Source organism: Macrosteles quadrilineatus, unplaced genomic scaffold (assembly GCF_028750875.1).
Source record: "Macrosteles quadrilineatus isolate MER2022 unplaced genomic scaffold, UCM_ALF_1.0 Scaffold_7__1_contigs__length_78375512, whole genome shotgun sequence".
Lineage (NCBI taxonomy): Eukaryota > Metazoa > Arthropoda > Insecta > Hemiptera > Cicadellidae > Macrosteles > Macrosteles quadrilineatus.
The window spans coordinates 26,631,852-26,644,325 of record NW_026542600.1 but is presented as its reverse complement, the minus strand read 5'-3'; the positions used below and the strand labels follow the sequence as shown (position 1 = coordinate 26,644,325).

Here is a 12,474-nt window from a genome sequence, read left to right as displayed (position 1 = left end):
TTTTCATGTCTAAACCATTTATCTTCATTTTATCATTGTACTTGCCCTCTTTTTTAATTTCCTTCAGTGATGTATTTAGATAATTACCTATGCTATTTATATTTATGCTATGTATATTAATCCATGTATATCTATGCTACGTATTATGGTAATAGTGGTAAAATTTTGAGAGAAATTAATGAATATAAAGTAAATCAATCTTATTGGCTATAACTTAAGTAATCTCTCACCTATTTTATCTGCGTTGCTAAAGTGGAAGACTGAATGATTCTCAGACTCAGAGCTGGGATATATGTTTAGACAAACATTGTACACTTCCAATCTTGTTTCCACTTTTGGTTCTCTGGCGATGTTGATGACCTAAAATAATTATGATACATATAACAGATGTATGATTTAGTATTGAAGGAACACTAGAGACAGTAATATTTTAAGGGCAAACTCTCTATTATTAAACACAAGGGAAATACAGTAGACCCCCTCTTAACCGATAATCGGATTATCCGCCTTTGATCGTAAAATAATACAGTTTGTTTTAACCGACCTTGCTTTGAGAGCAGTTCGGTTTAACCGCCGCTTTCTAGGAATCTCGGCATTTCCGCTCACGCTGGGCGATGAGAACTGAACCATACGCTTATCTTCACAGGATATGACTAAGAATAAATTATTTTGTATTGATCACAAAAATTATAGCATAGCCTATTGTCAGTTTGTCATCATCGTTCTTAGCGCGAGCACATCTGATCTGATTTGTTATCTGTATGGCAAATTTATAACATCATAAAGTGCGTTACCTGATTATCTTATCACTGGAGTCAATAAACAGAAACAACACAACTTGTAGGGAGGGCAGGGAAAGGGGGTTTACAACTCCAAGGTCAAGATAGTTTTTGTGCCTGGAGCCTCCATTGAGAGGTTATAAACATCCTGTCTTGTAACAAAATGGTTGCTTGCATCTTTAATTTCGACAAAAGGTTCTGTACTGTATCAATTAATACATTACAGTAGGCTACTAAAGTTATTGAAATATTTTTATTGATAAATTTTTATTGACTCTTGCCTAGTATTATAATATATTCCACTGAAAGTAGGCCTATTTGACTTAACCGTGTTTTGTGTTTATTTGTGACTTTTCTGTCAATACGAAAAAGGAGATAAGAGTAGTTTATTTTATAAATAATGCAAGTATGACTTCAAAATAATGATTATATAATTCCAAATGATATAATGATTTTATATCATTATATTATCACTTCATTATATTATGATTTTAGGGATTGCCCGTTTTAACCGACCTTTTGAGTTATCCGACCTAGGTCCGGTCCCATTAGGGTCGGTTAAGAGGGGGTCTACTGCACACCGGCTCGCCGCAGCAAATCCGCAGACTAAGCCAATTTCCATTGTCTAATTGAATTTTAACTAAAATTTTGCAACAAAAACTTAGCATAAGAGATTTATTTCCTATGTAAATAACCTAACATACCTTATAACGAGTACTTAGGTTTGCTGCTACAGGGAAGAAACTTTTTTTGTAAAATGTTAGTAATGAAATAGATAAATTTGACCAAAATATATCCACAAACAAGCAAACTTGAGTTAGTTTTCTTCCATAGGAATAACATAACAATTTTGGGCATTTGTATGTTTTTAAGGTAAAAATTGCAAAAAATCCTAATGACTCCATGAACTCCATGGGACTAATGAACTCCATAACACCTCATAATTAGGGAAATACCCCCTCGGCAGCAAACCTGCAGAATAAGCAAATTTCTATTTGTCTGATTGGATTTTTTTTTGATTTTTTGGACACAGACGTTGTATTTTATTGTGGCTTAGCTTTAGCTATGAACAAAAGTTTTAAAATTATGATGATGATGAAAGAATCTTTTGACATACCACAATGTATTAATACATTGATGATGTGGTTGAATACAATGACCTTGACGAAGTTCTAAGGAACAAAACTAGTTGTCATACCAGCAACTGTGGTTGGATAAGGTAATCCTTTTATTTTATCAAAAACTATAGGTTTTCTAATCCCGTTAATCCCTGGATTAAAAGCTGCTAATCCCGGTATTTCAAGGTATGAAAACTGGCCAGATCCTGGATTGATACCCCTAGGGGCCCTAGGACTATATAAACCTGTTTAAACCTAACAAACCTTATTGCGTGAAATACAAAAGATAAGCTAAATGAAATAATAACATGAAGTACTGAAAATTTTACACTTACTTTCCTTTCAATTGTTGTATGGTTATCCTTGAGTCCATACCACGACTGAAGGAGGTACCATGCAGACTCAGGAATCGGAACATAATCCAAACCTTCCACCAAGCCAGGTTTTAGATTTGATGATTCATCTACAAATAAAAATGGATTTAACTTACCACATATGTAAGAGAATTTAAATGAACTAACAAAGTAAGTTAGGTTAGTCAGTGGCTCATTCAGCTGGGCAACAAACTTTGGATCCATTGCAACAATATTGCAAGTTTGGATAATAGTACCTGAGACTAGTTCTTATAGGTACATTTCAACTCTTACTGTTCCGGCTCATCCTTGGTTTGTTAGGATACATCCACACACAGACCTGAGGCTATGTGAACGGACAAGTGCCAAGTTAAAAAAGGTCGTCAACCTCTTATTTTTAAAGAAATATATTTACAATATAATCAAAAATTAATTTACTGTATTAAGAAAGCAGCAAGAGGATTGATTATTTTATAATTATCATATATATATATATATATATATATATATATATATTGGCCTATATGAATTGGAGCAGAGGGTGTTTTTGGCCTCTGGGGACCTCAAAACAAAAAAGTAAATCGGTACCGGGTCTGGGTCTTACCATGAGACCTACAGTAGCCTAATGGCTTAATCCCTATGTGGGAAATTCACTAAAAAAAAAACATAAATTGTTTCTAATATAGAGCATTTAACTTATTTGAAGAGTTTTACATCATGTAGGGCCTAATTACAGTAGCCTAATTAATTTTTCCTGTTATACTTAGTTTATTTCATATAATCAACTATTTCTTAATAAGTAATAAGCTGTTTTGACGCCATTATTTCATGTAAAATGGCATTTTGGCTTCACAGACAGAATGACAGAATGGACAGACAGACAGACGGACAGAAATTGAGATAAGACTCGTTTTGGCTGTCTGAGGCTATGAAATGTAAAAATAACCAAAAACTGCATGATTCTAAGCAATGTACAGACAAAACTGTAAATTTATTTATATATATGAATAAAGCTTTTCCGATTCTGATACCTAAAACCTAAGCACTTTTTAAAGCCTAAAAGGTGAATTATTCGAGTCTATGAGATCCTCATTACAGTGATCGGGCCTAAGATTTTGTCAGTATTATCACCCAAAACTGTTAAAAGAAAATCCTTTGAGGAGCAGTCTTAAGTTTTAGAAGACCATTTCTCGCCTAAAATATTTTTTGTGTCAGAGCTTTATGCATTTTACAGCCGCTGTCAGATGCCAACCGAGTCTATTTAAGATTTTGTTGTGGCAATTTAGCACCTCGTGAGTACATGTCAATTCAACTCATTTCCATGTGATTCATTATGAGATGAACTCATTTCAGGTCTAAATAATTAAGTCATTTGGCAAAAATTATTGTCCAAGGTAAGATTTCAACTGAAATTTATCCATGGCATTCCTGTTGGAACAGGCCAATAAACAGATAATTGTCAAGTGAAAGGGTTATCGAACCTGAAAAACTTTTGAATACAGTGATCTGGCTGCTGCATGACCAGCACCCGGGAATCAACCGCATGAAAATGCTTGCTAGGAGCTATGTTTGGTGGCCTGGTTTGGACAAATGTATTGAGGAGGTAGTTTCAGCTTGTGTAGTTTCAGCATGTGTGCCAATGCACAAGAAATACAGTCTCGAAAATTCCTTTGCATCAATGCCTGTTATTTCAGTAACGTTGTTGAGAGTTTGTTGCCAAATGTCCGTTGACAACGAGCGTTGTATCCCAGGGATCGTTTTTAAATGTGTTGGAAGTTACAAAACATTTACTAACGACTGCAAACCGATCATCGAATGCGTTGCCACAACACAACCAAAAAGCGTTATTTTAATAACAGGGAGTTTGCCTGACAAAAGTTGTCTTGTGGCAACCCTGTTATTCATCCTGTTATGTTATATATATCGTACGTCTCTAATAAAACACCCCAGATAAAACGTAATAGTAGTTTACGCAACAATTGCGTAAAGATAGTGTTAACGACACGAGTAGAAAATTTAAGGTACGAGCCTTGGCGAGAGCCTTAAAAACTTCTACGAGTGTCGTTAACACTATTTACGTGAGTTGCGTACACTACTTTACCTACGACGGTGTTTTAATTACTAAAAATCATTACTCATAACATAACTTCTAAGAGAGGTTATGTTTTTGTCTTTAACCTCTCATTGCCACTGACAGTGATGCAACAAAACATTGTATCAAACACTAATTGCACCAATCAACGATTAAACTGACCTGAACAGCTGATTAGTTGAATTTCAAATCATTACAATTTTGCTTCTCCTCTCTCAATCCATGAACCTTATTGGTCCGTTACCCGTGTTGTTATGAGTAAAACTATGCTGTTATGATAGTAAACAATGCTGTTATGAAATACTTTTCAATTCTAAGAACTGTACTGAAACGGCTATTTTAAAAAACGGTTGTAGGTAAAACAGATAATATTTTATAATACCGTATTAAATTTGCCTGAAAAAAAAAATTGGTAAACTTACCCAAAAGCAGAGAATTGTCTATTGGACCTGGGTTTATTGCGTTCTCTGCTCGTTCACTGTTTTCAAGTCCAACAAAGTATTTGAAGGTTTTAAACCACTTTGCATCGATGATATACCTAAAATATATACAAGATGTAATCAAAGAAAAATGTGTCTATTGGTTTTAAGGTTTAGTATGTCTCTGAGAATTGAGTTTTATTAGAATTATGTTTCCATTATAACAAGAAAATTAAACAATTGTTGATGACTGAACAATTAATTGAAAATCATGCAACAGATTTAACACTAAACGCAGATGAAGATTTGGGACTACAACATTGGCTTTAGGTACAGTCATAAAATACAAATTTTGCTCTGTAAATTCTCTTCAAAAATTCAGATGTAATTTTTATTGTCCTAGTATAATCCTACTGAGCATTTCTTTATTGATTCGGTTTGTGATTTTTAAAATTCAATTTTTGATGCTCAATTTGAAATTCCAGCTTATTTTAATTGGCTTTTAAAGTTGGATGGGTTCCTTGGAATTTTTTTGAAATTTCAAAAACAAACTTTAACCTTTTTTATATAGCCCTAAACTATTTTTCTGTTTGAGTTTTTAAAATTTATTATGACGTTGGATCTGAATAGTAATATTTTCAATTAGCCGTCTACAGAATCACCGTAAACTAATATGAAAAAGAAAATGATTTTAAAAATAGGCTACTTTTGACTAGACACTCTCTTAGGATAAAAATGGACCTTCATTCACTGCCACCGTGATTTGTATAAAGCAAGCAATACACAATTGACGTTTGAAAGTACCGTATACCAGTATGTCTTGGTTCTAACACAACATATACCTAATTTAAACATTTCTTCCTGGGAAAAAAAATCATAGTGGTACTTACCGAACATTGTGTTTGTTTCTTAGGCCCCTACTGTTAGTAAATTAACATAAAAATTCCAAATTTATGTGATCTTTTAACTTAGGTACCCTAACTAAAAAGGATTATTTTAGCACTAAAATCCTACAGAATGTGAAGCTACAGTAGAGCTACTCATCCATCACTATAGTCAATGTTCAACCACTAATTGACTGAATAATTAACGACCAAAAACTAAAAGCAAAAGGGTAAGTTACAGTTCTGCAGAAAACTTGCGGTATATTAAGTTATCGGATGAAATATTAGTTCAATATAAATATGTATATCGTATCGGATATAGTTTTTACCACGCAATATAATATAGGCCTAATAGATAATATGTATGAAGATTGTAAAAGCCATAGGGTATTTTTCAGAAGAATCTTCTACAATGGCCTACAGCAGTTAGGTTGATTATGATTCAGTTTAGTTTATGATAATAACAAACAAGGTAACATTATGTTGTGTAATTCGTTAAAGAGATAACTTAACTTAGGCCTATACAAAAACTTCAATTTGTATTTTCTATTTCATTTTTTCATTTCATATTTTCTATTTAAAAAGATCTAATTTCGTAAATGATATTTTGTTTATCATTATCGAAAACAAATTGATTTACACAAACATGAGCGTGCTGCAGGACGCTGTAAGAGTGGCAGGTAGACAGCCCTCTTATTGAATATACCCATAACAATAAAATATATAGGCCTATATAACTTACATACTTAACAGAGAATAGAGAATCAATAGGCCTATTTAAGTTAACTTACATCAAGTGAAATAGGCCTGGGCAGCAATTTAATGTTTAATCGATAAATAGTCAAGTTAAGGTTTGAATACCTTTTTAATGACCGAGTGATTCATGTAGTCTGTCTAGGCTAAGTTACAGGTCTTGATAATCAAAGGGAGTCAACATCAGGCCACAGGGGGGTAAATTTTCGTTCATTATTTTGAACATGCCGATTTTCTGAACAGCCAAGACCAGTCTACAACATAGACCAGTAACTTATACGTCCCCGCACTTTTTACTTTGTAAATAATTGGCCAAATGTTTGTGTTTACGTGTTTTTGTCTGTGTTCATTTGTTTCTTTTTATGAGTTAACTTATTGTTTGACAAAAACTGACATGTTCTTTTAAATGGTTTGTTCTTAAGACCTATGATCACCAGCTGCGACTAAATGGTAGGTTCTCTGCGGAACTATAACTTAACTTACCAAAGCAAAATAGTAGGCTACCTAAACTTATCATAGCAAATTATTATTAAAACTACCAGTAAACTTACATGATAGAATAACTTAACATAGGCCTACCAAGTCTTGATATATATTTTTTGCTAGTAAAACGCAACTAGGCCTACAGTAAATGGCAACCAGAGAAGTAATAATAACCTCTAAATGTTTAAAAGATTAACTTTAACTTCCGGTGTTAACCAATCCTGTTCTAGCCTAGTTTTGCGTTAAGATATTCAGTTGAATACTGCCCAGGTTTTGGCTCTAAGTTCAACTCTTAACACGTTGACTGCTGAAAACCTTAACAATGGCGCTCCCTAAACTGCGGGCGGAGCCCTGGCGCTCTACTGAATCAGCGATCGCTATTGGCATTGGAATATCTCAGTAAGACGAATCACAAAATAACAGTGGTGATTGTTCTGCGTTGCCCTGAAAGTGGACGTAGTCTACTAAAACACCCAAGGGAGCAGCACTGCCTGGATCAATAACCAGAGTCTTTGTAATATGGCTCGATTAGAGAATATCCCCGAAAACGGGACAAAAGCATTGCCAGGGGAGATTTTACGGGAATGTTTCCTACTGACCTACACCAAAATATAGCTTTGTATTCTAAGCTACAGCCTGGCAACAATCACATTGTCGCTGGCGAGTGCTGAGCTCAGACAGACACAATATTTGGCAGGCGAGCACACTACTGATATAGCAGTAGGCCGCGAGCAGTGCCAGTGCCGCGCTACTGCTATAGCAGTAGGCAGCAGTCAACGTGTTAATGCAGTTTTATTATAATATTATTTAAGTTATTATGTTTATAACCCAATCTAAATTAAGCCTGGTGTAACTTAATGATTGGTGATCCGAGGCTACATGGTATCTAATTTACTACCTCCGCCTAGGCTCTTATACCTATATTGATCACTGATGCTATAATTCTCCTGCTCCTATAATTGATAGGTCTATAGCTTAAGCCTAAGCATAGCAAAGGCAAGACAAATTTTGGATAGATTTGCGCATTATGACAGAAAAGTGTGGCAATTTCGATAAACAAACTTGTGAAAGAATCCCAGTAAGTTAGTAGATCACGATTAAGTTAATCCTTGTTTAACTTATTTAACTATGAAACATCTTGGCCCATAGTCGTAACAGAACCTTGACAAAAGCATTAACTTACCAGGTTTGTCCCAGTGACATGCATTCCCTTAGGGTTTTCTCTATTTGGCTTTTTTGAGCCTCAATATCAGGAAAACTTTTATCAGACGAGAATTCGACCATTATTAGATTTTTAATTTGTTTTAATCATACTTTACTACGAATCAAAGTTAGAAGTGAGAATTGGTTGATAGAATGAATGATACATTGTAATTACTTTTTAAGAAACTTTACAAAATTTTCTTTTCTAATTCTTACAAAAAAAAAAACAACGCTAATTTTCTTTTCTTACGAAAAAAACGCTAACAACGCTACGTCGCTACGCTACACATGCAAACCGCAAACCAAACCTCCAAACACAGAGAATAGAAACACAGACAGATCCAGATGACAGATGATATTCTCGCTGGCAGTGGCAGAAATAAAAATACCCCCGCCGCAGCAAACCTACAGACTAAGCGAATTTCAACTTGTCTGATAAATAAATAAATAAATAAAATTGTCTTTATTGGTTCAAGCGTTAAGTCAATTTTACAAAACTGTTTTTCTCTTACAACTTTCGTCATCTAAAATCTAACAAACAATGATAAACCAAAATAAGTACATAAGACTAAAAGCTATACATGAAATGAGCAAATTTTTATATTCGTTTTGAACCCTGTTAAACTTTTTTCTCTTATTTTTAAAGGGACAGAGTTGTACAATTTAGGTCCGAAATAGGCAAAGGCTCTCCGACCTACCTCATGGCTGACTTTAGGCACGTGCAACAAATCGTTCTGTCGGGTGCTGCGCTTAGAAACGTCCCGCCGGGCTGGCAGTTTTTCTCTCAAGTAGAGTGGCTTACCTAGGGATAACGTTTTGTGTATGAGAACACAAGTAGAGGCCTTACAAAAAACTTCAATGGGCAGCAATTTCGCATCACTTCTGAATGCACTTACATGTTCTCTTTTTCTTAAGCCATAAATGAACCTGACTGCTGCATTCTGCGTTCTCTGTATTTTATTACAGTCACCTTTTAATATACTGTTTCCATATGCTGGAAGACAGTATTCAATAGCAGAGAGAACTAGCGACTTGACTATCTGGACCCTAGCGTCCTCAGGCAATAGATATCTAAGCCTATACAGTCCGCGTAATCTACCCAATGCCTTCTGATTACATTTTTACTAAAATATTTCTATAAATAAGACATATTTATTCCCTATTTAAATAACATTAGATTTAACGAGTGCTTAGGTTTGCTGCTACGGGGAAGGTAAAAAGTGTTTTTTGATCATACGTCAATAGTATAGGATGAAAGAAATCAATTTACCAAATTTTATCAATATATATCCATAAACAAGTAAACGACAACAATTTTCATTTTCTCCATAAGAATAAAATGGGAATTTTAAATTACACTTTTTTGAATTTTCTCCGTGACCATTAGGCCTGGCCTACAACAGCGCTTCAATATACTAAATTATTTATTTTTTTAAGTTCTACAAAACGGTTTGGAAAGAAATTGCAATTTTTTTTGTTTTTAGGCTCAAAAATGGAAAAAACCTTTTTTACCCCATAAAACCCCCCATAAACTTCCGTTCCCATGGTCCGATTATGCTGGATCGCGAACTCGTTCGAATAAACGTAGGTTTACACGAAACGGCACACGGAAGATTTCTCAGGTGCCGTTTGACGTCACTAACTGCTGAAGTCACTTTGAGGGAACACCAATACCGCAACGATACGGATTTGAGCCATCGGCCTCGGTGGTGCAGTGGATAGCGTTGCGGCATAGATAAAACCATAGACTAACCAACACAAGTAGACTTCTCATCCACTGAGCTATAATTCTAACTGGAGGTAGCACTGAATGTCAAAGATGCGTGTCGCTAGCCGCCATGTTTGCGTGAGGTGGGTGTCCCTAAGAAGCCATGTTATTGCTATGACAAAAAAACTCACTGCTATACAACCTAGTTATAAGAAGCCATGTTATTGCTATGGTAAGAAAACTTACTGCTATACCAATTTTGCCACCATGATCACCGCTAGCGCTCCTAGACCCCTCCCGCCAGGGCGTACAATTTTTATTTCAGCTGCAGTTTCTTTATGCGGACAAATTGAAAGCATTCTATTGGCTGAGGGAACACCATTACCGCAACGATACGGTTTGGTTTGGATTGGTGCGGCCTTGATTGGAGCCATCGGCCTCGGTGGTCATAGAATAGCGTGCTGGGCAGAGAAACTGCGAAGGTGCCAGGTTCGAATCCCATCGGTGGCACTAACTTTTTGTCTAAGATATTTTCATTATCAGCAAGTTTGATTGGTTAGGTTTGGTTATGAGAGTTTAATTTTATAATATAAAAAAATTAAAATCTTATATTTTTTCTTAGTTTTATAATTAAATTTTGTTTATAATTTCTCATGTTTTACTCTTATTTTATCCGTATTAAAAAACTGCAGCTGAAATAAAAATTTGCCGCCAGGGCAGTCGAAGGGGAGTGGAGTGAGTCAGCAGCACGGCCGTGGTCGGCCAGTCACTAATCTACTTCAGTGAGTCACTCCACTCCACTTGCACCAGTTGCACCTGCACTTCTCTCCAGTCCAGTCCAGAAAGAACCAGAGATGAGAGCAGAGAACACAATAATATAAACAAAACATAAGCATTCGGCTAGGCATTCTCGTCATTCGGTCATTCATTCTCGATTCTCGAACGTCAACGTACTGCAACCGCAACGTATTTGTATTACTTTACTATTACTAATGGAATGGTATGGAGTCCAGTCAGTCAATCAATCACTAACGTCTTTATTGGTCTCGCTCTTGCTTGCTTTCATATTCTAACATTCCCACAATCAGGCGAGGCAGGAGGTGTTATAATTTATAAATCGTCCCTTTTACCTCGCTATAGAATTACTTTTAGGCCTACTTGTGATCAATATATATAGTGAGTACAACTCCTTAACCTAGTATCTAACCTAACCTAACATAACCTAGTTTTGGTCATTTTGGCACTAACTTGATTTTTAGACGCTTTTCTGGCCTTATCTCCGTTTATATCCATCTTTATCTTTAAAGCTGTTGCATATTCTTGGTCAACTCGCTCTACCGGTTAATTTAAGTACCCACATGACTTAACTTAAGTTTAATTAAGGTAAACAGCCCCAATACCGGCAGGGGCCCAAATACCGGCAGCGGTGACTTCAACGTCATTTAACAACACTTTAACATTTGAAATAGCCATCTTATTTGTTATTGGCTGTTACATCAACTATTCATCTGTAGAAAAAAACAATTATAACACCTGATTGGCCTATTTCACACATTTAGTGATAGTTCTTTATATGTTTAAAAACATATTTATGGAAGAGTTTACCTTAACCTGCCAGAATTGGGGCTGTTTTACGCAAAAATATTGTTTTTCCGCTTTTACGGGAAAGACGGTGCTTTCCCGGAGAAAATGACAATCATTTTTGAATTCAAGACGTTATTTATCATAATAATAAGGTAAAAAATATTATTTGAGCGTGATGTCCATGATAAGCATAGGTACGGTAACTTAATAAGCCTACCAGTTTTTTAGTTAAGCAACTGGTATTTTAGTTAAGAATTAACTTGCAGTCATTTGTCAGTTATCAGACTGATAAATGCTGTTTATTTATAGGCTAACTGAAAGTACACCTAACTTATCCCAAGGTTGTAACCATGTCAAATCCAGCAGAGGAGGGGACAAAAGTATCTCGTTTTAGCATGGACGATTGGGAATCTTGGTAAATCTGAACTTTTGTGGACTTTTCTTTTAAACCTTCCTAACTGAAATTAGCAAGTATTTTTGAAATTGGCTCGTCGTTTAATCAGCTGTTCCAAATAGCGCCGTCCTTAGGGTGGAGCGTCCGCTCCAGGCCTCGCACCGGGGAAGGCCTTGATGCGCGCTAATAATAGGTAAATGATTTGGAATGAAAATAATAAAATAAAGGACAGACAGATACATTCATTTTAAACTATTTCCATTATTGTATTGATTTAAATACAAACGACATATAAAACACAAAAGAATACAAAACACCGTTTGACAGCGTCGGCGGCGGGATGATGGAACCCGAGCCTCGTGGCAGCCACCGGGCCACCCCGGTGAGTGTGAGTGAGTCTTATTTACTCTTACTGCTTACTTCTTACTCTTACTGACGCAGCATGGGTGTAACAGCAAAAAAAAAAACCAAAAAAAAAAAAAAAAAAAAAACCAGATCGCCTAGGCTACACATTACCTTCTTAATCTAACCTAACTTCAAAACACTTAATGCAGCCACGAACCCGCATACACCCTCACCTGCCTTCCCCACATGCCCTAAATACATCATTCATTCTTTCAGTTTCACTTCAACCTTTACTTCTTCTGAGGTAGGGAGGTGTGCAATGTGCTCCGCGCCCTAATTATGAAAGTAGTTCCATATAT

General features: G+C 35.7%; 1 protein-coding gene across 1 annotated transcript in view; it reads right to left on the bottom strand.

Annotated features, from left to right (window-relative positions):
- Window positions 1-8,265, bottom strand: part of LOC128997990 (ubiquitin carboxyl-terminal hydrolase 15-like) — a 51,974-nt gene extending 43,709 nt beyond the window's left edge. The window contains exons 1-4 of the mRNA XM_054423885.1: window positions 8,065-8,265; window positions 4,765-4,880; window positions 2,233-2,360; window positions 231-360 (exon numbers count right to left, since the gene is read on the bottom strand). Of these exons, the coding sequence (XP_054279860.1) occupies window positions 231-360; window positions 2,233-2,360; window positions 4,765-4,880; window positions 8,065-8,165 (475 nt within the window). The 5' untranslated portion in view covers window positions 8,166-8,265. The remainder of the gene's footprint in view (window positions 1-230; window positions 361-2,232; window positions 2,361-4,764; window positions 4,881-8,064) is intronic.
- Window positions 8,266-12,474: the final 4,209 nt, after the last annotated feature.